The 25,853-nt window shown below is 55.4% G+C and overlaps 1 protein-coding gene across 2 annotated transcripts; it reads right to left on the minus strand.

Moving 5' to 3' along the window:
* Positions 1-931: 931 nt before the first annotated feature.
* Positions 932-9,773, minus strand: CBX2 (chromobox 2). Of its 2 annotated transcripts, XM_025468228.3 has the most exons (5): positions 9,634-9,773; positions 9,519-9,562; positions 8,541-8,606; positions 6,624-6,726; positions 932-5,240 (listed from the first exon to the last, which is right to left on the minus strand). In XM_025468228.3, exons 1-5 carry the CDS (start codon positions 9,703-9,705, stop codon positions 3,939-3,941), a joined length of 1,587 nt encoding a protein of 528 aa, XP_025324013.1. In that variant the 5' UTR covers positions 9,706-9,773; the 3' UTR covers positions 932-3,938. The 2 variants fall into 2 exon arrangements, with proteins under 2 accessions (XP_025324013.1, XP_025324014.1); XM_025468229.3 differs by lacking the exon at positions 9,519-9,562.
* Positions 9,774-25,853: the final 16,080 nt, after the last annotated feature.

Genomic DNA, 25,853 nt, shown 5'->3' on the forward strand with positions numbered 1-25,853 from the left:
CAGAAACGAACAAAGGCCGGCGTGGGTCAGGGCCCCCGCACCCGCCTGGCTGGGGCTCCCATGAGAGCCCAACCCCGGCTGCCCGCAACTACTCCTTCCCCGCCACCCTCACCCCCTTTCGCAGCTCTCCAAAGCCAGAGGACCGATGCCCACCTTCTCCAAAACAAAATCGCTCCAGCCTCCGCAGGGGCGACAAAGAAAGCAGGGCTTTGGCCTTGCCCCGCAAGGGTTGCGCTTCAAATTCTCAGGCCTTCTCTGCAGAGTGGGTTCTATTTCTATTCCTCCCCCTGCAGGAAAACATTTCAGGCCTTCGCCCCAAACTAGCCTTTCAACTTCGAGGTCCAACTTCTGTCTTCACTTCAAAGGGAACTTGGTTCTCCCTGGAGGCTCAAATCTATGAACAAATTCAGGCTGAGAGTGATGCAAACCTTGAAGGCCCGCAGAAGGTTCTATAAGAAGCGAATCATCTCCTTATTGTGAGCTCTTAGTACAGTAGCACCAGGGACTCCAAACCCCTGGAGCGCCAGAGTGACTCCCCTGGAATCTTGCAGCTTTCAAGTGGTGTCTTTGGGGTTAAAGTATTGCCTTCTGGGAAACGTCTGAGTGAGTTTATGTCGTGCAGCCTCCCTGGCCTCTGCTCACTAGATGCCAGGAGCAGCAACACTTACCCCTGCCCCCCAAAACCACCTCCAGACACAGCCAAATCACCCTTTATGAATGCTGGTGCAGGGGTTCACAGCTGTAACCAACCCCACCTTTGTTTAGAAAAAAACACCTTTTCCGTGCTTGCTCGCACTCTGGGAGAGGGGCTAACCGCTTCCAGAAGCCTTGGATGTTCTATGCTTTAGGCCACATCCAGAGTACTTCGCCTCAGGAAAGGGCAACCGAAGAGACTATTGTTTCCGGGCATCAAGCATCACGTACACCAGGCTGACAAGTTAAAGAAAAGATTTATTGATATACTAAAAGTTAACAAAGACAAAAACCTGACACCGCTCACTCTAAGGTCGTTCCCCTGCAAAATAAATTAACGTCAAAAGAACAACAACAAAAAAAACCCCCCAAAACCTGCAACCTAGGCCTAGTGTTAGTTTTCCAAAAATACTAGAAAAACAACAGAATCTTAAGATGTACTGAGCAAAAATCTGGTCATCTAGGCACTACCTCGCCCCTCCTCCCACCCCTCCCCCCAACCATGGCGGGCTTCCTGGGGGAAGCATTTTCTCCAACTGGCAGGTCCTGATTGAATATGGGGGCTGGGCGGCAGCCCTGCTTCAACAAAGATCTCAGGCTTCCCGGGGCAATAACATCTTCACTTTTGTTCCCTCTCTTTTAAAAAAGCAAACAAACAGCCATAGTTTAAAGCAATTAGAAGTGGCATACATGAATGATTTTTTTTTTTAATTAAAAAACACAAATCAAGCCAGCCATTGGCACTGGTCCAAAGCTCTGGTCCTCCCCGTTTCTCCTCCCCATCCCCCCCTCGTGTAACCTCCAGGCCCAGAGCCTTCTTAGTCAGGTCAAAATTTTGAGCGTAACCAGATCAAGGTACACTCTTTTTGGTACCAAAAAATATATATAAAAATATGTCCAACCCTCTTAAGAAAAGGACGGACTGGCTGGCCACTTCTTCCTATCCGTTGCAAGCAAACAAAGACACGACAGGATTCACACACCCATTCAGTATACACCGTGATGCAGTCCATGTGGGTAACCCCGCAGAACAGACCAGGGGTCTCCGATGTGGCTGATGCCCAGCGCCACACACACACACACACACACACACACACACACACACACAGGGGTCTCCGATGTGGCTGATGCCCAGCGCCACACACACACACACACACACATGCGCGCGCGCGCACACATAGCAGCAAATAAAAAAAGTACTACTTTTATTGGTAAACATGACATTCAACTCTTCAGCAAAGACAGTCACACACACACACGCTCACACACACCCTTTTAAACAGAAGCCACATGGAGTCCCAAGCACCAAAGAAACCACAACACAGCGAGAAGGCAAAGTGGCTGGAGTAAGGTGTTTGCAGATTCAACTTTGGGATTGAAAGAGCTGGTAAACAGAAAGGCACCGCGTGGGGGTTCGGAGACCCGGCTGCTGAGGGCGGCAGGTGAGCGCGGACACACGTGTGTCCAGAGGCCCGCAGGAACCCAGGCTTAGCCCGCAGGGCTCCGGAAGCTGCTGTGGGCCTGGCTCTGCAGCCTAAGACAGAAGGGGAGTTGCAAAACCTGGCTGCCTGGTGGGGGCAGCCACAGGAGCCCCCATCTCCACTGCCAGGGTGCATCTGGGTGTCTAGAGCTGGACGGGGAGCCGGTGTCTGTGGCCCAGTGTGCTGGGCGCCTTCTTCCAGACTGTGCAGTCACCTGCCAGCTCTTCCCGCCTCCTGGGGCAGTTCTCCCCTTTACTGCCCACATTCCAGTTTGAGCCTGGTTGTCTGGACTCTCAGCCCTCAGGTATGCCAAGATGGGCACCCTCCGGCTGCTGCCCCGTGTAGCCACCACGCAGGAGACGGAGAAGCTGCACCTGGAGAACCCCTGACAAGGTCCTGGACACGTATCTGTCCCCAAAGGCACGCTGTTGAAATGGATTCAGACGTACAAAAGCCATCTCTTTCTATTTGGCGAGGAGGATGAGGGGCTAGGGGGCTGGAGGTCTGGCAGGCCCACCCCTCGGTAAGCCTGGGCTCCCCTGCCATCAAGGCAACAGGACCAAGGGAGCGGCCACACCTGCTGGCTGGCTTCCACCAAGAGCTGAGGCAGAAGACAACCCCACCTCCACTTTTCTTTTGGCATCACAAAGACCTGGTGACCGGGCTCCCTGACCCACCTTCCTGCCCCAAGCCATACAAGGCAGCTCCCAGACAGCCGGGGTGGGGGTGGGGGGTAGTTGGGCTGGTAGATTTGGCCTTTCTGGGGCCCTCAGAACCCCCAAAGGTGGGAGGGATTGTCAGGGAGAGGCAGTGCCCATCCTGGGCAGAGGTGGGCATGGGTGGGAGCAGCACCGAACACCCACACGACGGCTGGAAGCCAGCAGGCCCTGGGAGGGTGGATCTACTCCAGCAATTGCCTGCACACCCCCACCTACCAGGGGCTCTTGGGGCCATGTGTGGGGCCACAGCTGTCCTTGCACAGAACAGCAAAAAAAAAAAAAAAAAAAGTAGAAAGGAGGGCAGGGACAGTGACCCCTTCTGCTTCTGCCCCCTCTCCCCCCCCCAAACGTGGAGGCTCCAGGTGAAACAGCTCTGGGACCAGCCCTTCCCAGTCTGTGACTCCCAGGGCAACCCCAGGGGCGCTGCAGTTGTTAACCGGAACCAGGGTTACAGGGCACTGAGCACCCCACCAGCCAGCACCGGTCCTCCTCCATCCAGGCCCCCAGTCCTCAGCCGTCGGGCACTGTCCTAAAGGGGAGCTCTGACTGGCGAGGCCCCTTACTTGCCCCCCACCCCAGGCCCTCTTGTAAAAACCTAACTTGAGCCCTAGAGAGGTCAAGGCCTTGCCCTGCTCCCATCCCACTGCTGGGCAGGGACTACCAGCCTGGATCCCTCCTCTACGAGCCGTGCCCCCTGGAAATCCAGAGCAGAGCTGACCACCACCCTGTCGCTGCAGGGCAGGCAGGGCAGATCAAACAGCAAACCTGACGGCCTTGAGGAACTTCAGGCCAGAGACACAGGAGGAGGACTTCCTGAGGCATGTGGGAAGTGAAGCAAAGGCCCAGAGGTAGGAACGAGGGCAAGGCCAGGCCTCGGCAAGGCATCAAGGTACTGTCCCACCTGAAATCACAGGCAGGGCCAGGGCAAGTCCCCTCCGAGCCTGCCCTTGGATGCCACCCGGCCCCTGGAAAGGGCCTGGGGTGCAGGGCAGTTATCAAAGCAAAGCCAGAGGCCAGAGCCAGGCAGCCGGGTGGCCACAGGGTGTCAGTAATGTCTCAGGTTGAAGAAGCCCACACTGGTAGGGGACTCCTTCACCGTGACCGTGATGAGGTTGGCAGTGACGTCGGTGACGAAGACGTGCTCAATGAGGCTGCGGGTGGGCTTCCAGTCCTGGCTGGTCTGAACCGACACTGATGGGTTTTGTCTGGCGCCGGGTGGCGAGGCGGAGCCGGGGTCTGAGTCGGAGCTACTCTCCTCGCCAGCGCTCAGCTCTGAAGGCAAGGCCAACTTGCGGGCGTCGCCGGGGGCTGTATGGCCCTCCTGACTGCTGGGGGCCGCGCTGCCCTTCATACAGTCCCTCTTGCCTGCAGAAGTGGGCAGAGCTGCCACCCGGGAAGCCAGCTTCTCACTCTTGCTAGTGTCGGAGGGCACGGTGGCCCCACTCCCCCCGGCGAGGCCACCCCCAGCGCTCTTCCCGGTGGTTGGGTTGGTGGCAGGGACACCCTTGCTGGCCGTGGCATGGCGGGCAACCATGCCCACCCCAGCTGTGCCGTTCTTGACACTCTGTAAGTCCAAGACCTGGAGGCTCAGCTCCTGGGTGGGTGCAGGCTGGGGGCCCAGGCACCCAGCAGGGCCCTTGCTGATACTGTGGATGTAGGGGGGCCCCCCTGCGCCTCCCACTTTCTGCTCCACAGCCCCACTGCTGGGGGCCTTTGGGACTTTGCTTCCTGGGGAGCTTAACCCCAGCTCCCCCTTCTGCGTCCTCACCTTGAGGTCCAGCCCGAGGCCGCACTTGCCGGCGGTCTGGGCCTTGAGCGCCAGTCTGCTGGCAGCCTGGGCCTGGCTCTGGCTCATTCGGTTCATGTAGTGCACGATGGAGCTCTGCCAGCTGATGCCGCCCCGGCTGGGGCTGCCGGCCATGCCCTTCATCAGGCTGGCCAGGTTCTCCGGGGTGGCCATGGCACCGGGGCCACTGCACGCCTCCTTGGCGTGGGCCTTCAGGGCTGCCAGGCCTGCCACGGGGGCGCTGAGCGGTGGGGGCAGCTTGCTGGCCGGCGCCCCCAGGTCCTTCCGGGCAGTCTTCAGCACCTTGGCCAGGCTCACGGGTCTCCGGGCCGCCTTCTGCTCTGGGGGCAGGGGCTTGCGGCCTCGCTTTTTCCGGATGGGGTCCTTCAATTCCGGTTTGGCCACCAAGATCTGGGCCTTCTTCTGAGGCACTGGGTGGGTCTCGCGGCCCCGGGGACCCCTCTTGGCATCTAAATCACTGTCGTCCTCTTCATCTGAGGAAGTGGAAGAAGACGTGGAGGAAGAGGAGGAGCTGCTGGATTTGGAGGGAGCGTCGGGTTCCTGCAGAGAAAGAGCACAGAGGGTGTCACTGTCTCTAAGGCCGGGTCTCCGCGGTCCACGGGGCACCGGACCCCTCAAAGCTGAAACCTCTGGTGGCTGCCACACTAGAAAGACAGCCAGGAGGGAGCGATTTCTCACCCCCTTGTTCCAGAAGAGACGTAAAAAGTCCTTATGAGAGTCCTTGAAATGCAGTTAAAAGCAGAACAAAGAACAGGTGCTTTGTGAAATCAGAGCAGAGCAACGAAACGAAGAGCATGCACGGTCACGTCCTGGATACTACGGCCTCAAAGGGGGACATGAATTTGGCTCCAGGCTCCTCAGCAGGTGACTCGGAAAGGGAAGCGCAAAGCTTACGATGCTTCATGCGTAATCGCTTGTTAACCTAAAGCCAAGTGCACATCCTGCTTCGGTCCTCTCACTTCTGAAGGTTCTGACCTTCAGAACGTTCCGGCACACAGGAAAACAAACTGCTGCCCTCCTGCCTTCTGGGCGTCCCCCCAAAAGCAGGTTAAGTGCACCCTCCCGTTTCTCCCTGGGCCATCATTTCCAAAGGCACACTTTAGGGTGATGGAGGCGGTGTGGGCTCCCTGATGTGAGGGACAATCCAATCATACCTGAGGCCTCCGGGCCTCCTTGCCCAGCCAGGCCCACCGCCTTGATGCCACTTCTGTGGTCCCCACTGGTCACCCCCGGGGAGGAGAGCCTGAGTACACAGGAACCCACTCCCCTGACCCCCGTTCCCACTGTCCTGCTCAAAAGGAAGATTGTGAAGAGCAGGCCAGTGTGGACCAGCCAACAAGCCTGAAGGCAAGACTTTAAGAGCTTCCAGAAGAGCGGTTTTTGTAAGAGACTGAACTCTTGGCCACCACGTGTGGGTTCACAATCCTGGGGCAGTGCCTTCCAGAGAGGAATCCAAGACACATCCCAGACTGAGGCCATGACCCGGCCCCCAAGTGTGTGTCCCTGTGAGCACCTACTGTGTGCACGCTTCCTGTTCCTTTCTGTTCCCGTGAGCCACCAACAGTGAGGAAGCAGTCGGCAGCCAAGTCTGACCCTGCTGTCCACCAGACAGGAGTGCAGGAGGGACGCCAAGTGAATAAGAAACCAGCTCTCAAGGGCATGGGCCACAGCAGGACCCTCCTGGTGGCAGGGGGAGGGTGTGAGGGGGAGCTGGGGCCTGCTGTGGCCCTCTGCTGGCAGAGGCTTAGAGCCACAAGCAAGGAAGAGGCGGAAGGCCAGGGTCTTCTGAGCAAGGACAGACCTTCCGTGGAAGAGCCAGCCTGATCCCCGTTCCCCAAAGCCCTCAACCCTCTTGCTGCCTGCCGCCTTCCACTCTGCACGCTGCACGACGAAAGCAGCCCAGTCGGGCCAGCAGCCACCCACCTTGAGTTTGGAGTGCCGGCTGCAGGACATCACCGTGTGCTTCCTTGGCCTGCCCCTGGGCCGCTTGCCTCTCTTCCGGTTCTGCACCTCCTTCTCGTGTTCCCTTAAGACGATCACCAATCAGGGTGGGAGAAGCCCAGTGCGCACACCCTTTCCCACCACACGACCCCCAGGGCCTCAGACACCCAACACGCCGGGCCTGCCCTAGCTTCCGATCAGTTCCACTGCAAAAACCCATCCCATGGTTACCATACACAAAGCAGACATCCAGACCCTCTTCTTTCTAATACTTTTTTTTTTTTTTTAAAAACCTGTTTCATTTGCATTTGCATAAAAACAAGTGAAAGAAATTCCAGCAAGGCTGTGAAAGGAGCAATTCTCCGGTTTTCTCAGATTCCTTTCCAGACAGCCCTGTGCTAATCCTGGCTGCTTTCCACAGGTAGAATGTTTTGTGGAACTTCTAGGGTGTAGCCCACTAGAAGGAGCCTTTGTGGTCACACGGTCCAAACCCACTGCTCCAAACAAGAGTCCTGGGCCGGGAGACAAGGACCACTGGCCCCAGCCTCTGCCTCTCCAGGGTGCACAAAATCCTCACCAGTCCATGAACCCGGGTCAAGGGAACCCAAGGCTCTGGTCCCGTCTTGCACTCTGGGCTGGCTTCTCAGAGCCAGTACCCCTGGCGCCCTCATCTTCCCCGCCCCTTCCTTTTTCTAAAACCCCTATTTCTAGACTGAGCTCTAGATGGAAGTCTTTGGAGGTGCCTGGTCCCGATGTAGCTGCAGCTCAAAACCTGCACCTCTGGTAGGACACCTTTCATCAGCTCCCAGAACTCAGGGCCATGAAGCCAAGCAAGCTGCCTCCAGCCCCACCCCAGAGAAAGCTTGTATTTCAGGCTACCCCTGGGGAAGGGGCTGATGTGGAGAAGCTTCCCAGTAATTAAAAGGGGCAAACATCACCCCGCTGAGGCCTGGAAAGCCATCTCTTAAAGAATCCAATTAGTACAACCAGACAGTTCATGCTTTCCGAAGCAGCCCCCAACCTGTCTCCTAGAGGGGCAGGAACATCTCACAGGCCTCCTCTGCTAACACATTAACCCGACCCGCAGGTTTTGAACCTCAGACTTGCCCTTACTTACAAATGTCACCCTCACACACCAACCATGTGACTGCCAGCTACTAGTTTCTGGGGGCGGGGGTGTCTTCTGGGTGCACAGGGGAAGGGAGACACCCACGTTCCCTGATTTCTCTTCCCCATGACGTCAGCCAGACCACCCCACGCCTCCCCAACTCTCTTATCTAAAATTAGAGGTGACATCTAAAATCACAGAAGCAAACTTATCCCCTGAGACCGGCAAGGGTGCTCCCTCAGCACCACCTGCTTTACGGCCTCAAGAAAAATAAATGCGTTGTTCCTAGGACAGAACCCACCAGAAGAGGCTTAGCTTTCTGCTGTGCTGTTTCAGGAACCTCTCTGGGCCTTCTCTTGCTCAACAGCACCCTCAGGCAGCACTGGGCGGCCAGGCCACCATTTTTACGGTGAACCTGCCATCCTGGTTTTTATTAGTGCAAATGACTCAACAGAAAAGGTCAACAGGAGAAGCTAGAACTCTTCATGAAGGAACCGAGAAGGTTCATTTTTGCGAACCTGGCTGTCGGAAAGACCTAGAAAGTGGCTTCTTAGCTCCGGACACAGGGAGCTGGCGAGCTGAAGGAACGTCCGGAAGGAACTCCTGCGGGACCCTGATGCCTGCTTCACCTCCGCCGAGGGCCATGGCGCAGGAGCCCCCGGAGTCCACCCTGGATGCCCAGACCCCAGCCCCAGCCCTGGAAGGCCAGCCCGGCCCTGAACAGCGATGCGACGGGCCTCGCTCTCCCCAACATTCTCCCCCTTCCCACGAGGGCTGGTTAACTTTCTCACTTCTTCTGGAAGGCCAGGAGCAGCCTTGGGTCCAGGATATTTTCCTCTGGCTCCCAGCTGTTGTGTCTGGAAAAGCAAAAAGCAGGGCGTCAAGAAACACCAGGCAATGACAGGCCCCTTTGGACAACATCGGGCATGTGGCCACCCCAGCGCGCCCTCCGATCCCCACTGGTGCAAGGGCATGGGGGGGGTATGGCACAGTTCCCCTAAATCCCACAGCGGGAGGGTGAATTCCTGGAGACCCGGGAGCCTCAAGGCCAAGGCCCCTGCGCCTCAACTCCAAGGGAAACTACCACCTCAACCCTCAATTAACATAAGGCCTCAGGAAATCTCCACGGTCTCCCCCTGGGAGGAAAACAAATCCCAATAAAATGGGAAGTCGCCGGGAGGGAAGCCCCCAAAGCCTGGCCCGGATCCAGCGAGGAAGGGAAGGCTGCTCCAGGACGCGCGGAGGGGAAGGGGAAGGGGAAGGGGAAGGAGGGGAAGGCCGAGGGGCGCAGGGGCGCAGCCCGAAGGGGAAGGGGAGGAACAATGTGCTGGCGCCCAGGCGGGCGCGGGCCAGGTCCTCGAGGGGAAGCCGAGGCAGCCGAGCGGGGGGTGGGGAGGGCGGGGAAGCGGCTGTAAACAGAGCCCCTTCCGGGGATGCCCAGTCCCCTTCCTTACTTTAAAAGGGGGGGAAAAAAAAAGGAGGGTTTCCATCCATCAATAGAAAGCTCAGGTTACAGCGGGCGAAATATGGACGGGGGGGGGGGGTTCGCGCCCCGCGGGGGGCGCCGGGCCGAGGGCTCCCGGGGTGTCCGCGCGCCCCGTAAACAAAGGGCGGCCCCGCGCAGGCTGCGCGCCCCCTTCCCGCCCAGCGCGCGGGGACCCCGCGAACTTCCCGCCCAGCGCGCGGACGCCCCCGCCCCCGCCCCCGTCCCCGTCCCGGGCCCGGCCGGCGCGGGCGGGAAGGCGGGCGCCGCGCGGCCGGGGACTCACTTGGAGGACCAGCCGCGCCACTTGACCAGGTACTCCAGCTTGCCCTGCGGGAGAGAAGGGGCGCGTGAGCCGGGGCGGGCGGGCGCGCGCGGGCGGGGCCGGGGGCCGCACGCACCTTGCGGAGCCGCTTGCTCAGGATGCACTCGGCGGCGAAGACCTGCTCGCCCACGCTGCTCAGCTCCTCCATGCTGCCCGCGCCCCGCGCCCCGCGCCCCGCACCGCCGCCGCCGCGCGCCCGCCGGCCGCACACAAAGCACCGCCCCCGCCCGCGCAGGGCCCGCCCCGCGCACGCGCGCCGCCTCCGCGGGCCTCCCGGGGCGCCTCCGGCCAATGGGCGCGCGGGGGCGGGCGCGGGGCGGGGCGCGCATTGTTCGCGGCGGGCTCGGCCTCGCGCCCTGCGCTGGGGGCCGGGCCGGGCCGGGTCGGGGGCGCGGCGGGTCCCGGGCGGGGGGGAACGGGCGCCCCGAGGGGGAGGGAGCGGGGCTCGGGCCCGGGACGGGGGGCGCCCGCCGAGCCCCGCTTGGAGCCCCCTCCGAGCGCCGGGGCGCGCCCGGCCTCCTCCGAACTTGGCTTTCCGGGCAAAAAGCCATTGTTCTGGCCCGAACGGGGGGAAGCGGGCCGCTTCCTGCCCCGGCCTCCGAGGGGCGCTGCTGCGGGGCCCCGCCCTGGTCGCGCTCCCCGGTTTGGGGCCGGACTGGCCTGTCTGCGCGGGAGCCCACCGAGCCCGGGCGCGGGAGGGAGGAATGGGGCGGGGAGCAGCCTGGCCGTGTCCCCCCAAAGGCGACCGAGGAGAATGCACCGATGCATGCACCGATGCAGGGCGAGCTCTTTCTTCCCGCTGGGAGGAGTGGAGCCCGGGCCCCGGGGCTTCGGAGGGAGAGACCAACCGCACCTTTAATTCCTCCCTCGGGTCTGATGAAACGAGTGCGGGGCTGGGGGCAGGTTTGGGAAAACGGTCCTGGCCGAGGGCTAGGTCTCTAACGGGCCCGCCGGGATCCGGCGAGGTGCCCTCCGGAGGGCACGCGACCCCAAGGAGACCTTTAGGTCGGGGTGGCCTGCAGCCCCGTGTGGGCTCATGTGGGCAGCTGCCTCCCTTCTGCTGAGACCCGTATCCACGGAGCGAGTCCCCCCCCCCCACACCTTACATCGTTTAGACCCTAAAGCAGACCGAATCCCACGTGTCCTCAAGGACATGTGTGTACCAGGCTTCACTTTTCCCCCCTCCTCCCGCACCGAGACACTTTAACTCAATGAAAATCCATTTTCTGGTTTTGCTTCTCCCTTTGAACGCAGCTGCGAAGTGCTCTCTCTGCTGAGCACATCAGAAAGCCGTCTGTTTCTTGTTGCCGAGGGTGGGGGGAGGTGTCTAAAAGTGATTTTTGATCATTGAAGCCGTGTTTATAAAGATTCTGCAAGAGAAGTGTGTTTTGTTGTTGTTGTTGTTGTTGTTGTTTTAACGGAAACGCCTGCTGTGAAAATTGGGACCTGCAGGAGCCCATCTTTCCATTGCTGGCATGTTCTCCACTTTATTTGGTTAAATGTGCTGCATTCATTTGCTATCCTGGAGAGACTGTGGAGTGACATTTGCAAACTTAGGAGAGCAGTATCTACTGTTCTCAAGGAAGGCAGGAAGGAGGGAACACTGGATTGGGGGTTTGGAGGTGGAAATGCAGGCTCACTCTGGAGGGGCTGCAGCCCAGAACCCTTATTTGGGGATGAAACCTGCAATCCTGGTTATAAGCAGAGCATCGCTTATAATCTCCAACTCTTTCTGTGTCCCTGTCTTCTGGATCTAGGCAGTAAATTGTGGGGTTGAAGCCGAAGGTCTATTTATTGTAATCCTAAAAATAGCTGGATCGGTTTCAACTCAGGTTTCCTTGCAGAATTTGTCTTGGGTGTGAGGATTTCGCCTTGGAATTTCCAGTTTCATATGGTTCCCTGGGATACTTGCTTAATTCCCCCCCCCCCCCCCCCCAAGGAAAGGAAGCTTAGGAAGGAGAATTCTTTCGTGCCCTAAGAAATAAGTTTGTCTAGGATTTGATCCCAACCTATTAAAAAAAAATCAATTTCCTGGAAAGTTGAACGCATACCTCTTCTATTCAACTGCGAGTATCCAGTTTGGGTGGAATAATGTTTAGATAATTTATTTGGAGAAACACATATGACAGATTTGACTAGAGTTAAATTAGCAGATAAATAGGGTGAGGGTTGATCCAAAATCTGTAATGTGTTCCATAAAAACGAAACTGGAAGTAGGCAGAAAGGAGGAATAATTCCAGCTAATCCAATTGTGTCAAAACACGGGTTTAGGCTAACGCAGCTTCTGTCTTCCGTTTTGACTGTCACCGACTGTCACATTTAAGAATTATTAAGACAAGTTAGAACTAATTATTTTCCTGTTCATTCAACAAAGAGTTACTCAGCATTTGCTGTCATCCCGGCATGACTAGCTAGAGGTCTGGAGAGTCTAGCAGCGCCGTCTAAGAGAACTTCCCGAGATGGTGGGAGTGCCTTGTATCTGCACTCTTGCGTGTGCGTTCACCGCCAGCCATCTGTAGCTACTTGTGAGCACTTGAAACGTGGCCAGTGCAACTGAGGAATTGAGTTTTTTATTTTATTTAACCTTTAGTAACTGAAATTTAAATAGTCCCGTGTGGCTAGTGGTCATGTATACCGGGCAGTCCAGGTCCACAGGGATGCCTGGGACAGGACTAAACACATTGCCAGCAAAAGGAAGGCAGGTGCCTGAATGAATCCTGAGACATGAATAGTTTACGTATACTCCCATGTATGCTTTCTTACATTCGAGAATGTTCGCAACATGTACGGAAAGATATTACAAATACAGGCATAGAGGAGGACATTCAGACCCAATACTTTGTTGGGTGCCATTTGCTTTCTATGCAAGCGAGAGTGCCAGTGACAAAAATTAACTCATTGACGCCTGAAGTCTCGCTAAGAACAGATATATGTTTTCATGCTGTGAACGGAAAAGCAGAGACTTGGAGCAAGGAATGACGGGAGGTGTCACTCCCAAGTGAACGGAAGTCAGGAACTGAGATGAAGCTGGCACCCCTTGGGCTGGCACCTCGGCAGCTAAAGCGAAGTCACACGAGTTGGTCTTACAAAGCAGCTCCAGGGCAGCTGTACGAGGAGTACCTACTGCCACGTGCACCGACACACCGCCAGTGGTTTGCGAGGGGTGAACGCGGATGTACAATAATACGCTGCACAATCTGGGGGCGCCTGGGTGGCTCGGTGGTTGAGCGTCTGCCTTCGGCTCAGGGTGTGATCCCAGTCCTGGGATCGAGTCCCCCAGGGAGCCTGCTTCTCCCTCTGCCTGTGTCTCTGCCTCTCTCTGTGAATAAATAAATAAAATCTTAAAGAAAAAAATACACTGCACAGTCCTTAATACTGGATGTGATGATTTGTCCTCCACCAGGTCCCCTCACATTTGCAAGACTGAGGTGTGACTTACTCACTGGCCATGTTATGTGATGCTGCCTCTGTGTACATAGTGGATAAATATTACGTATACACGACACAGGGTGTTTAGGTATCAGACCCCAAGTAAAAATAAGCACAGTTAGGGCGCTTGCACTTTCGGTTTGCCTAAGAATTCCCTGGGCGCGCAGTGCAAACATTGACCTCTAGGCCCCACCCGGGGATCCTGACCCGAGAGACCCCGAGGCTGTGTGCAGTTCTCATTGCTTAGAACCCGTCTCATGAAGGGCAGCCTGTCCCAGCCCTCCTTTTCCACTGGAGGAAAAGGGGAATCCTAAATTGCTTCAGATCTCGAGGCTGTGGAACCGTCCTGCCGTTCCCCACATGTGCCTGGTGCCGGCGGCCAGGCCAGGTGTGGAAGCAGCTCAGTGGCCTGCAGGGTTGGCCCAGGCAGCAGCAGCCTCTTGAACTCCTGAGACCCCACCCGTACCTCCCGGGGGCCCCAAACATCTGCACAAACTGGACCTGCTCACCTTGGATTCTTGGAGCAGGGGAGGTTAAGGAACATTCTTCCAAGTGGTGAGAAATGGACAGTTGTTTTTTAAGATTTTTTTTTTAAAGATTTTACTTATTCATGAGAGACACACACACACACAGAGGCAGAGACACAGGCAGAGGGAGAAGCAGGCTCCCTGCGGGGAGCCCGAGGTGGGGCTCGATCCCAGGACCCCAGGGTCACGCCACCCGGGGTCCCTGGATCTACTGTTTTTGTTCAGAATTGCCAAACTGTGCCAGAGGGTCTGCACTGATGTACGCTCCTGCCCCAGATACACGGGGCTGACCCGTCCCCACGTTCTCAGCAGACCTGGGAGCTTCTGTCCGTCTGGGGCACTTCTGAACGGACTCGACACTTAGCGGGTTTCCGTGGTATTGACACAAACGGATCATGTCTGTTACGCGTCCCGCATCTGCTTTCTTTCAAGACCTTTGCCGGGTGCAGAATGGCTCGAGTGTGAAGCGATTTTATGAGCGCAGTTTTCCGGTCTGAAGTGCATTATTTTCACAAATTTAAAGATAACAAAGTTCTGAAATCTAGGGTGAAGCCCTTGCTTGAAAACCATTAATTAGTTTGGGGATTCAAAGCGGTAAACGAAAGCGCATTTATGACTTTGCTAATTGTTCTTCCTGGCTGCTGGAGGTGATCTCAGGCGTCCTCTATAAATCCTCTGAGCACCGCTGACACAGCCACGGGTTTCGGGTACCGTGAGTTTGAGACCCGCACCACCACTCTCCGGCTGGGTGGCACGCACTTCCTATCTCAGTGCCTTCATTTGCTGGGTTACCTTTTGTCTAAAAGAACCCAAACAAAAAAAGTGTCATTTAGATCCACAAAATGAGAGATTTTCATTGTCTTTTAACATTTTGCTGCTTTCCCCGCCCAGATGTTATTTATTCATTTATTTGAGAGAGAGAGAGAGAGAGAGAGCGAGCGCATGCACGAGGAGGGGGAAGGGCCGAGGGAGAGGGAGAGAGAATCCTCAAGCAGACTCCCACCCAGTGCAGAGCTCAATGCAGGGCTGGATCCCACGACCGTGAGATTGTGATCTGAGCTGAAACCAAGAGCCGGTTGCTCAACTGATTGAGCAGGTGGCTGGGGACCCTAATCCTGCTACTTTCTGACAAAAGAATATGAAGATAAGTCCAAAGGACACATTTTTTTTAACTTTACCTCTTAGAAAATATTTATTTATTCATCTGAAAGGCAGAGAACACAAGTGAGCATGACCAGGAGGGGCATGGGGAGAGGCAGCCTCTCCGCTGAGCAGGGAGCCTGACATGGGGCTCGATCCCAGGACCCCGAGATCATGACCTAAGCTGGACGCAGCTGCTTCACTGACTGAGCCACATCAGCACTCCTACAGGGCACATTTGTTTTAAAGCCCTCTTTTTTTGCTTCTCGCTGGCAAAAACCTCGGTGAGAATCAGAGGAATTGCATTTGGCATCAGGGAATGTTCGACCCAGAGGCACCGTGGAAATTCACCTTGGCAGCCAAGGGACTGCAGGGTGGCCAGGTTTGCTGTGTGGAGCCTGGGTTCCTGCTGGTGCAGCTCAGCGTCTCGCAGCCACCCAGCCTCCGTGGCTGTCACCCAGTGAGGAGAGTGGGCCGTGCGCGTGGGTGCCGGATCCCAGCAGACGGGCTCTGAACAACCTCCCTCCCTCCCGTCCCCGGCAGCCCGCTTCCCATCTGGAAGCAGCGCACGCAGCCGCTTCCTAGATTTCCTTCTGGGGGCATTTGGTGCCCCCCCAGCCAGGCTGCATGGAGCCCTTCCTCCCCTCGCGCCCTCCGTGGCTTCCTGCCCGTCGCACACACGGGAGCGACCTCCCCGTGTTCTGTACGCTCTTCTCTCAGCTACGTGGCCTGAGGGGCATGTCCCGTCAAATGGGTACACCTGCCTGGTTCCTTTGCCTTTTCTGTGATTTTCCGTAGTTGGGTGTATCCTGGCTTATCTAACTCGACCCTGATTGACAGGCACGGAATTGTTCCAACGTTCAGCTCTTCCACGATGACTAGCACTTGTCTCAAAAGCCAAGTTTCTCTGCACAAGGGGCTTTGAGAGATGCAAGCGGCAGCGAAGGTCCAGGAAGGTGGCATGAACCCGATGGAAATGCTGTTCTTTGAACCCATGAACCGCAGGTGGTCCTCGGCCCCCAGCTCCTTTGGCGCCTCACGTCCTGGCTGGGTTCCCGCAAGCAGACAGGGTAACTCCCGGGCAGACAGTGATGGCCTTTGGGGGTGTTTTGATGGGATATTCCTCTCTGAGACCAAAACCTGGTATTTCCCGTGTCTCGGCTACAGACATGAGAGGGCTGTTCTCCGGGTCACCATGTCTGCTTTTCAGAGGCTCCCATCTGGGTGTGAATACTGCTGATGGGAGAACATGTGCCCTGAATGGCACGGCGGTGTCCCCGCAACCTCAGCAGGTGGCTTGGGACCTACTGCACAGTGAGGATGCCACCACATAAAAATTTGGAAGGTGACTTTGGGGTTGAGACCACTCACACAGCAAATATATATATATTTTAGGGAAAGAAGGAGGAGCAGAGGGAGCAAAGGGAGAGGGAGACAGAATTTTTTTTTTAAAGATTTTATTTATTTATTCATGAGAGACACAGACTGAGAGAGAGAGGCAGAGACACAGGCAGAGGGAGAAGCAGGCTCCATGCAGGGAGCCCGATGAGGGACTCCATCTCGGGTCCCCAGGATCACACCCTGGGCTGAAGGCAGGCACCAAACCGCTGAGCCACCCAGGGATCCCGGAGACAGAGAATTTTAAGCAGACTCTGGGCTGAGTGCTAAGCTGGATGCGGGGCTCGATCTCATGACCCTGAGATCGTGACCCAAGCCAAAATTAGGAATCGGTGCTCAACTGACTGAGTCACCCCGGTGCTCTCTGCCAGGCGCTGCGTTAGGCCGTAGCAGAGAGGTGGCCGCGAGAAGACAGAGCGGTGGCCACCGGGTAGCAGCCGGGAGCAGTGCCAGCAGCGACCCGAGCCGTCAATGACGGCAGAGCATTCCTTTGATGCTGGCAGGAAAACGTGAGCCCAGAAAGCACAGAAGGGGGCCCCCACTTTCATCTGGGGTCCTCCCCAATACCAGCAATGCCAAACATGTAGAGATTTCCTGCAAGGAGTTGGCTGACATCATCGCGGGGGCCGCCTGGACAGGTTGCAAGTCCCAGGGCAGGCTGTCCGGCAGGGCAGGCTGGATGTCTGGGGCCGAGGCCGCTGTCCATGGGCAGAATGTCTTCTTCGTCTGAAACCTCAGCTCTGTTTTTAAGATCTTTCAACTGATTGGGTCAGACCCACCCACCCGGGTAATTCAGGACAATCTCCTTTCCCTCAAGTCAACTGATTGTGGTCACATCTGTGGTCACATCTGTGGTCACAACTGATGTAGTCACATCTACAAAATACCTTCACGGAAACACCTCCATTTGCGTTTGATTGAGCAACTGGGGACAGTCGCCTAGTTGAGTGGACGCATAAGATCTCCAAGGTAGTGTGTCGTTATGTGGGGAGAAGAAAAAACCCTAAGTGTAGAACGATACTGTTTGTGTTTCCCGGGGCTGCAGCAACGAATTATCACAAACCTGGTGGCTTAAACAATAGAAATTATTTTTCTTACAGTTCTGGAGTTTTCAAGTTTGAAATCAAGGTGCCAGCAGGGCCATACTCCTTTCAGAGGGCTCGAGGGGAGAATCCTTCTTGCCTCTTCAGTTTCTGCGGGAGGACACCTGCGATTCCTGGATCCCGTGGTGCAGGGACCATGCCATTCTCTGCGTCCATCTTCACAGAGCCTTCCCTCCTGGGTCCCCTCCTCTCCATTTGCGAGTCTCAGGCCTTAAAAAGACACCAGTCACTGGATTTAGGGCCCACCCTCATTCCAGGAGGATCTCATCTCCAGAGTGTTAACTCAGTCACATCAGCAAAGACCCTATTTCCAAATAAGGTCCCATCCACGGATCCCGGGCACTAGAACTTGGACACGTCTTTTTGGGGGCCACTACTCAATCCTCTACAAATAATATGTATTTCTGCTGTGCCACCAAAAGGAATCTGTGTGTTGGTGGATACATACACATTTCTTCCGCAGATACCCAAGGTGCTGAGAGCAATGGTTATCATTTGCTGGTGGTGAAGAGCGTTTAATGATCAATTTTTGGCCTTGTGAACTATAAATGTGATGTTTTACCTTGAATGTGTTTGCATTTATACAAAGTCCTGTTTCCTGAGTTACTTAGCTCATGGATTACTCTGAGCTTCAATAAAGTTTAATCTAGTTTTAAAACTTAAAGTTTATAAAAATGTTCTGTAATAAAAATATTCAGGTCCTGGTCTACCCTCAATATATTCTGATTTCTTTATGGCTGAGAGAAATTAAAGATTTAGGTAAAGAAGACTCTGTTCATGGGTTGGAAGATTTGCTCTTTTTAAGATGTCAGTCCCCTCCAAACTGATCTAAGGATGTGACACAATCCCATTAAAAAATCTCAGCATACTTTAAAAAAAAAACAAAGAAAGAAACTGATAAGCTAATTCTAAGATTCATGGGGAAATGCCAAGGAATTGGAGTCATCAATACAATCTCTTAAAAGAACACAGAAGGAGGACTCACACTCCCTGATCAAGATTTACCATAAATAGTAAAGGCCGAGCGGCCGGGAGTGTGGTCCGGCTGGTTCCAGGCGGGGGCCCCACTGTCGGGAGGGCCCCCAGGCACAGTAGACTCTCAAAAACTTGAGAATGAATGCGGAAGGTTCTGTCTGCCACTCAGACTGATGACAGCCAGGGAGCGACTGGGATATGGCCGGGCCAAGGCGGGGAGACTTGAACGTCAATGGGATAGTGTTGGGACTGAGGCCAGCCACCTCACCTGGAGAAGACGCTGGAGCAGGTGCCGCTGACCTCTGAAGCTACCACTGCATGTGGAACATACGCATCCTCATGGGGAGGAGATGAACACCGGGTCCTGGGGCCCACTGCTGAGGCAATGGTATGGGGAGCCTAGGTACTGCCTGCCATTGGCGCTGCAAAAGGAAGGCAGGTACAGTATGTCCCAGGGGTCAGTAAGCACCAGGGGGCAGTATGCAGTAGGGGGACAGTAGGCACCAGGGACAATATGCAGCAGGGGACAGTATGTATGAGGGAAAGTATGCATCCGGGACAGTACACAGTAGGGGGAGAGTAGGCACCAGGGGGACAGTAGGCACCAGGGGGCAGTATGCACCAGGGATAGTATGTACTAGGGACAGTAGGCACCAGGGAGTGTATGCAGTAGGGAGACTTTATGCACCAGGGGGCAGTATGCACCAGGGACAATATGCAGTAGGGGGACAGTATGTACCAGGGACAATATGCACCAGGGGGCAGTATGCATCAGGGACAGTATGTACTAGGGACAGTATGCACCAGGGGACAGTACGCGCTAGGTGACAGTATGCAGTAGGGGGACTGTGTGCACCAAGGACAGTATGCACCAGGGACAGTAAGTATTCGGAGACAGTATGTACTAGGGGCAGTATGCACCAGGACAGTATTGCCAGGGGACAGTATGCACCAGGGGACAGTATGCGCCAGGTGACAGTATGCAGTATGGGGACTGTATGCACCAGGGGGCAGTAGGCACCAGGGACAGTATGCACCGGCATGCATGCCTTCCTAGTAGCTTCATCAGCATGATTCCTTTTGTTCCAAATTTATCACTCTCTTTGGTGTCAAAATCTCATTAATTTAAATTTTAATCTCCTCAGCGGATAAATCCCCAACAGCGGGAAGGCGGTGTTTGCCACACGCTTGGCACAGAACTGGGACCCCAGCCCTACCCATAAAGATGAGTAGTTTGAAGGTAGGCATGGGGCAAATTCACCCCCCAAAGGAGCATATTTCTGATTTTAAACCCTCAAGTCCTCAATTAAATTAAAAATCAGTTGAAGGGGCACTGGTAGGGACGCCCGGGTGGCTCAGGGGTGGAACGTCTGCCTTCAGCTCAGGGCGTGATCCCGGGGTCCCAGGATTGAGTCCTGCATCGGGGTTCCTGCAGGGAGCCTGCTTCTCCCCCTGCCTGTGTCTCTGCCTCTCTCTGTGTCTCTCATGAATAAATTTTAAAAATCTTTAAAAAAAAGAATTTTGACCCCAATGTCTTATGTTGACCCCAAAAGAGGCCCCACATCCTTGCTCACCAGGCACACGTGAGTCCAGGCTGCACGTCCGTGAGAGTGGACGCGGTTTGGCAGAGGGACGCCACCAAGTGCTGGTGAGCATGTGGCCCCCGTTGCTGCCGGGGCGCTGGCGCCGGTGATGGCTGTAAAATGGTGCAGCTGCTTTCGGAATCGGGTGGGCAGTCACTTAAATGCTACATAAACACTTGCCCGGGTGACCCAGAAGCCCCCCTAGGTATCCATCCGAGTAGCTGAGGACCTACGTCCCCACAACCTCGTACCCGAGTGCTCCCAGCAGCGGCCCTCGTGAGAGCCCAGAGGGGGCCCGGCCCAGGCGCCCGTCCGCTGGTGATCAGGTGACGACCGTCGGGGGGCCGTGGCACGACAGAAAGGAAGAAAGGAAGCACTCTGCTTCGTGACAGGAGCCACACCCCAGGGTCGCATCCCATGTACCTCCATTTCTACAGAGTCTACAAAACTTAGAGACCCAGGAAGTGGATCCGCGCTGGCCTGAGCCAGGGGTGCGGTGGGGGCTGACGGCCAGAGGGCACAAGGGGGCTTTCCGGGAGGATGCTCCCCAAACTTGAGGGGGACAGAGTCCTGGAATCCTGCTTCCCAGCCGTCCATCTCTCCTCGGAAGGGGGGATTTCTTTCGCCTCTCTTGCGGCCGGCCTGCGACACGATGCCTTGTTACCATAAAAAAAGTGGTAGGATTTTTTTTTTTTTATCTTATCATGGGCGGTCAGATCTGTTAAGTTTTTAAAAAAACAAATTTTAGCGCTCCCGGGTGGCTCAGTCGGTGAAGCGTCTGCCTTCAGCTCAGGTCATGATCCCGGGATCCTGGGATCGAGTCCCATATCCGGCTCCCTGCTCAGGGCGAGTCTGCTTCTCACTCTCCCTCTGCCTCTTCACCAACAGGTGCAGGCTCCCCGGCGCTCTCTCTCTCTCTCTTTCTCTCTCAAATAAATGAACAAAATCTTAAAAAAAAATTAAAACTATGGGCACAAAATGATTCCCTGTCTGTTAAATAGATCTATGTACGCAAGAGCCTGGAAATACACTTGTCTAATTTTTGCTTATTTTTTAAAAAATAGTGTCTCGTTCAACAAACGTGTACTGCTTATGTGATGAGAACATATAGAAGGTTTTGTAAGAGGCCCGGGGACCCTCCAGTCTGGTCTCCTCCTCCTCATCCTCTATTTTCTGAAACTTCACCATGGTGGTGGTTGCCTGGCTGTACACATTTACCAAAACCGGTAGAACTGACCATAAACGAGTGTGTTGTTGTGCATAAACGGCACCCCTACCAAAGCGGAAAATTAGCAGAAGTGGAGAAATCTGTGCGTAAGGCCCCTGGATTGCAGGGACAGTGACCTGGCTGTGATGTCACACCGTGGTTATGGAAGACGTCACCTTTGGGAGAGGCGTGCGGCCACCGGGAACAGAGGCGGTGAGGGGTCGTCCCCGAGAGACGTCAGAGGGCGCTGGCCCTGCCGACAGCTTGATTTCAGGTTTCTGGCGTCCAGAACCCCAAGGGAATAATGTCCTGTTGCTTCAAGCCACACGGTTTGTAGTCCTTTGCTCCGGCAGCCCCGGGAGACGGCGGGGGTGGGGTGGGGCTCTGATCCTCAGATGGTAGTGACATTAGAATCAGTGTGGAGGGAGGAGGTAGGTCCTAGGAGGTGTCGGACGGGGACAGCTCGGTGACCTGGTGGGTTGAGCGTCTGCCTTGGGCTCAGGTCACAATCCCGGGCTCCTGGGATCGAGCCCCACGTTGAGCTCTCCGCTCAGGGGGGCGCCTGCTTCTCCCTCTCCCTCTCCCCCCACCCCAGCGCGTGCTCTCTCTCTGTCAAATAAATAAATAAAGTCTTTAAAAAAAATAGGTGCCAGGCTAATTGGTCATCCTTTAGGGATGTACTCTTTACACTGACATAAACATTGAAGAAATTCGGTGGATAAAAGGTTAAATTTGTAAACCCGGTGCCCAGGAGCCGTCCCTCCTCGCCCCCAGCTGCTGGCAGCCGCTGCTCCACTTTCTCTCCGGGGAATTGCCTGGTCTGGACGTTTCCTGGATGTCGGTGGGTGTGTGGCCCGGCGCCTGGCTTCCTTCCCTCGGCGTCGCGCTCCGGAGGCTGGTGTGTCTCGGCCTTTGCTGCTGCTGCGTGAGGCTGCAGGAGAGCCCACCGCCCGGACGTTTTCTCAGCCCCTCCCCTGATGGGCGCCTGGGTTGTCTCCACTTTTTGGGGCTGTTTTGAGGCATGGCCGTTAGGAACCCTTGTGCGCGAGCTCCGGTTTGAACACCTGTCGTCCGCCGTCTTGGGTGCCTCCGACGAGTGGCATCGCTGGGTCTTATGAAACCCCACGTCAAACTCCTTGACGAACTCCCAGACTGGTTTCCACGGGGGCCATCCCCTTTCGCGCAGCCCCAGCAGCCGTGCGTGGGCTCTGATTTCTCCACATCCTCCGCACACTTGTCATTATTATTTTTATCCAGGCCGTCCTCGCGGATGTGAAGGGGTGTCTCATTGTGGCTTTGATTCACATTTCCCTAACGCGCTCACGTTCTTTTCAATCGGAGCTGAAGTTTAAAAAGTGGGATATTTCCAGGGCACCTGGGTGGCTCAGCCGGTTAAGCATCCAACGCTTGATTTGGGCTCAGGTCATGACCTCAGGGTCGTGTGATCAAGCGCTGGGGTATTTCTGAAGCTCAAATTTTTGTCACTTCTTGAAAACCGTGGGTGTCAGGCAACCCTGGGCTGATTTTCCTACAGGGGCTCCTGCATGCACCTGCTTTCTCCCTTTCCAACTCCTGTCTGCCATTCTGGATTTAGGGGCCTATCCAGCTCCTGGCCTTGGGACAGATGCCCAAGGCTCTGGTGCTGCCTCTAGACTCTGGGCCCCCAGCAGGCATTAGATGTCATTATTATGTTATTATGTGCCTGCTCCAAACATAGCTTGAGTCAAAGAGTAGAGGCCAAGAGTGGGAAGTAGTAAATGAGTGTCAGAATAGAACAAAGAAGAAAGGCCACAGATACGGGGCCACAGGCCTTCCATCCCAATAGAGTGGCTACCTGACGCTCGCAGGCAGGTAAGGAGGCTTTCTCTCTCTCCACCCCAGGGAAGGGGGTCTTTTGCCCAGGAACTGGCCAGGGATCCAGGGGTGGACCAGGGGCACCCCACTTCTGCCTTCCACAGAAGGTCCACCCTGGGCTGGGCCTGAAAGGGTGGCATTAGCAGTAGAGGTGGCGGGAGGGGACAGGTGACCATCCTCCTGGTTTCTCTGGGACTGACTCCATCCTGGTTCCAAGTTCTAACCCTTGACCCTTGACACCTGTGAGTTTAATCTTATTTGGAAAAAGAATTCTTTGCAGATGTAATTATGTCCAGGATCTCAAGGTGGGATCACCCCAGATTTAGGGCCGTCCTACATCCAAGGACATCTGTCCTTATCTGAGAAAGATTTGAGACAGACACAGGGAGAAGGCTGCACGAGGATGGAGGCAAGCCTGGAAGATGTCTACAAGTCAAAGGATGCCAAGGATCACGGGACAAGCCCTGGAAGCTGAAAGGATTCTCCCTCAGGGTCTCCAGGAAGAACCGACCCCACTGGCATCTCGATTTCAGACCTCTGGTCCCCAGAACTGGGACAGGATACATCTCTGTTGTTTTACGTGTAGTGGTCCACCCCCCCACCCCTCCACCCCCCCACCAAACTGTAGTAATGTGTCACGGCAGTCTGGGACACAAAGACAGCCAGGAAAAGGGATTTTCAGGGCTAAAGCCAGGAGAATCTTGAGCAAATCTTGAGCAAATAGCTGGTCAACCTGGTATTTGAGATATCTGCCATATTTTTTGAACTCGAGTCAAAACACACGAGCTAGCTCTGGCTCACAAAGTATTGAAGTTACTCCAGGTCACGGCTGGTAATGTTTCTACATCACAGTTCCTACCCTACCTGTCCCTGTGGTGTCAGCTTTGTATGGAATTTGGGATCTTTCTTCTGGCTTGGTTGGCCATTGATACCAGGGGGTGCCCGCGGCCTTCTCAGCAGCCCTGTGTGTCCCTGGGGGTGTGCAAACCCACCACATCTCAGCTTCCCCTCCTTCGGAAAGAGGAGATGCTCCCGGCCTGGGTCTCAAAGAGCTTCGTAGATGATCTGGCTTCCAGCGGAATGATGCAGCTGAGTGACAAAATGCCAAGTGGTCACCGTCCTGCTGCTCCCTATGGGCCTTAAGACACTAGTGGGTTCACCTAGGAAATTGCCAGGATCTGGGTGGCAGCAGCCGGAGCCTGGAGGCCCCACCCCGGGAAGAGAGCTGGGTTGTCCCATGAGGAATATCTACTGGTTTCCTCCTGTCCTGAACCAGCGGACCCACTGATGATCTAACCAGTGAGACGCCTGGAAAGCACACAACCCCACCACCTGCCAGACCCTGTTCTCCTGGTTACGGATATAGGAGCTCAGGGGCTGGGGTATTCACCCCAGACGGAGCACAGCCGAGGCTCCTCCTTCTCCCTGACCCTTGGGCTGACTGTGCAGCAGCAAAGGAGAAGTCATGTTCGTCTTGACACCACCCACCACCGGAGCCCGGCCTCATGCATCCTGAGCTCTCCTGCCTCCCCACTGTGGTTGGTCCCAGGAAGCCTGCTCCCCTGTGCGGGCTGCAGCCCTGGAGCCCCCGGAGCCCTTCCCTCCATCTGTCTTGGGCAACACTGCGGCTAGAGATGTCGCTGCTCCCGAGCCAAGGCCTGCCCCCCGGACCTGGCCTCTGGAAACACAGGCAAAACTTCCTTTGACCTCACGATTTCTGGAGTGCGGGTATTTAGAAATGTCTCCCACTGGAAGCTGGGGTGGCCAGATGCTAGGGAGGGGAGGCCAGACTGAAGAGTCAGGTGGGCTGGGGACAGCCCCTGGGAGGGGACCCGTTGGCACCTGGAGGGGCCAGGGGATGAACCCTTTTCTTTTTTTTTTCTTTTTTTAAAAGATTTTATTTATTTATTCATGACAGGCATAGAGAGAGAGAGAGAGGCAGAGACCCAGGCAGAGGGGGAAGAAGGCTCCATGCAGGGAGCCCGACGTGGGACTCGATCCCGGGACTCCAGGATCGCGCCCCGGGCCAAAGGCAGGCGCTAAACCGCTGAGCCACCCAGGGATCCCCCTGAACCCTTTTCTTTTTCCTTTCCTTTCCTTTCCTTTCCTTTCCTTTCCTTTCCTTTCCTTTCCTTTCCTTTCCTTTCCTTTCCTTTCCTTTCCTTTCTTTTTCTCTTTTCCTTCCTTCCTTCCTTTATTTTAACTGAGACACCTGGGTGGCTCAGCGGTTGAGCATCTGCTTTGGGCTCAGGGTGTGATCCCGGGGTCCTGGGATCGAGTCCCACATCGGGCTCCCCACAGGGAGCCTGCTTCTCCCTCTGCCTGTGTCTCTGCCTGTCTCTCTCATGAATAAATAAATAAAATCTTAAAAAAATAAATAAAGATTTGTTTATCCATTTGGGGTTGGAGGAGGGCAGAGAGAGAGAGACAGAGAATCCCCAAGCAGATGCTCACAGAGCATGGAGCCTGATGTGGGGCTCCATCCCAGGACCCCGAGATTATGACCCCAGCCGAAATCAAGAGTCGGATGCCTAACCAACAGAGCCACCCAGGGGCCCCGAGATGAGCTCTTTCAAGAAGCTGCTCCTCTATTTCCCTTACATACTGTGTCGTCCATATACGTAAAAATAATACATGCTCCCCATAAAAAAACATTTCTATTTTGTGCTTTCATATCTACTTGAGATACTCTAACTATGCTTTTGCACGCTGTGTTTTCCATATATATATATATAAAACGTACACCCCCAGTAAAAGTAGCTTATAAAATGGAGCTACAACTTAAGCAATCAACGAAGGGTGCAGATCTTAGGGAACTAGCTCGGCGTATTTCCTGGCGTGCTGCCGTCTGTGTGGTTACCACTCTGAGAGACACAGTGGCTGGCGGGGGCCTCCTCCGGCCCCCAGAGCTCGCCGCCGCCGCTCTGACTGCCAACCCACAGGTCTGCCTGTTTTAGTGATCCGTGCACGCGGAATCGTGCAGAATGTGTGCTTCTTTCTCTGGCCCATTTCATGCAGCGCTGGTCTGCGAGGCTCAGAGAATTCACTTTATTACCTCTGGGTAGTGTGTCGTTGAATGT

This window comes from Canis lupus, chromosome 9 (assembly GCF_003254725.2).
Source record: "Canis lupus dingo isolate Sandy chromosome 9, ASM325472v2, whole genome shotgun sequence".
Lineage (NCBI taxonomy): Eukaryota > Metazoa > Chordata > Mammalia > Carnivora > Canidae > Canis > Canis lupus.

Bases quoted from the DNA above. Each gene is read 5' to 3' on its own strand.
- CBX2 (XM_025468228.3), bottom strand. From the start codon at position 9,705: ATGGAGGAGCTGAGCAGCGTGGGCGAGCAGGTCTTCGCCGCCGAGTGC. The intron at 9,563-9,633 runs GTGCGTGCGGCC...TCTCTCCCGCAG, and splicing joins TGAGCAAGCGGCTCCGCAAG to GGCAAGCTGGAGTACCTGGT. The intron at 6,727-8,540 runs GTGAGAAAGTTA...GATCGTCTTAAG, and splicing joins CTCCTGGCCTTCCAGAAGAA to GGAACACGAGAAGGAGGTGC.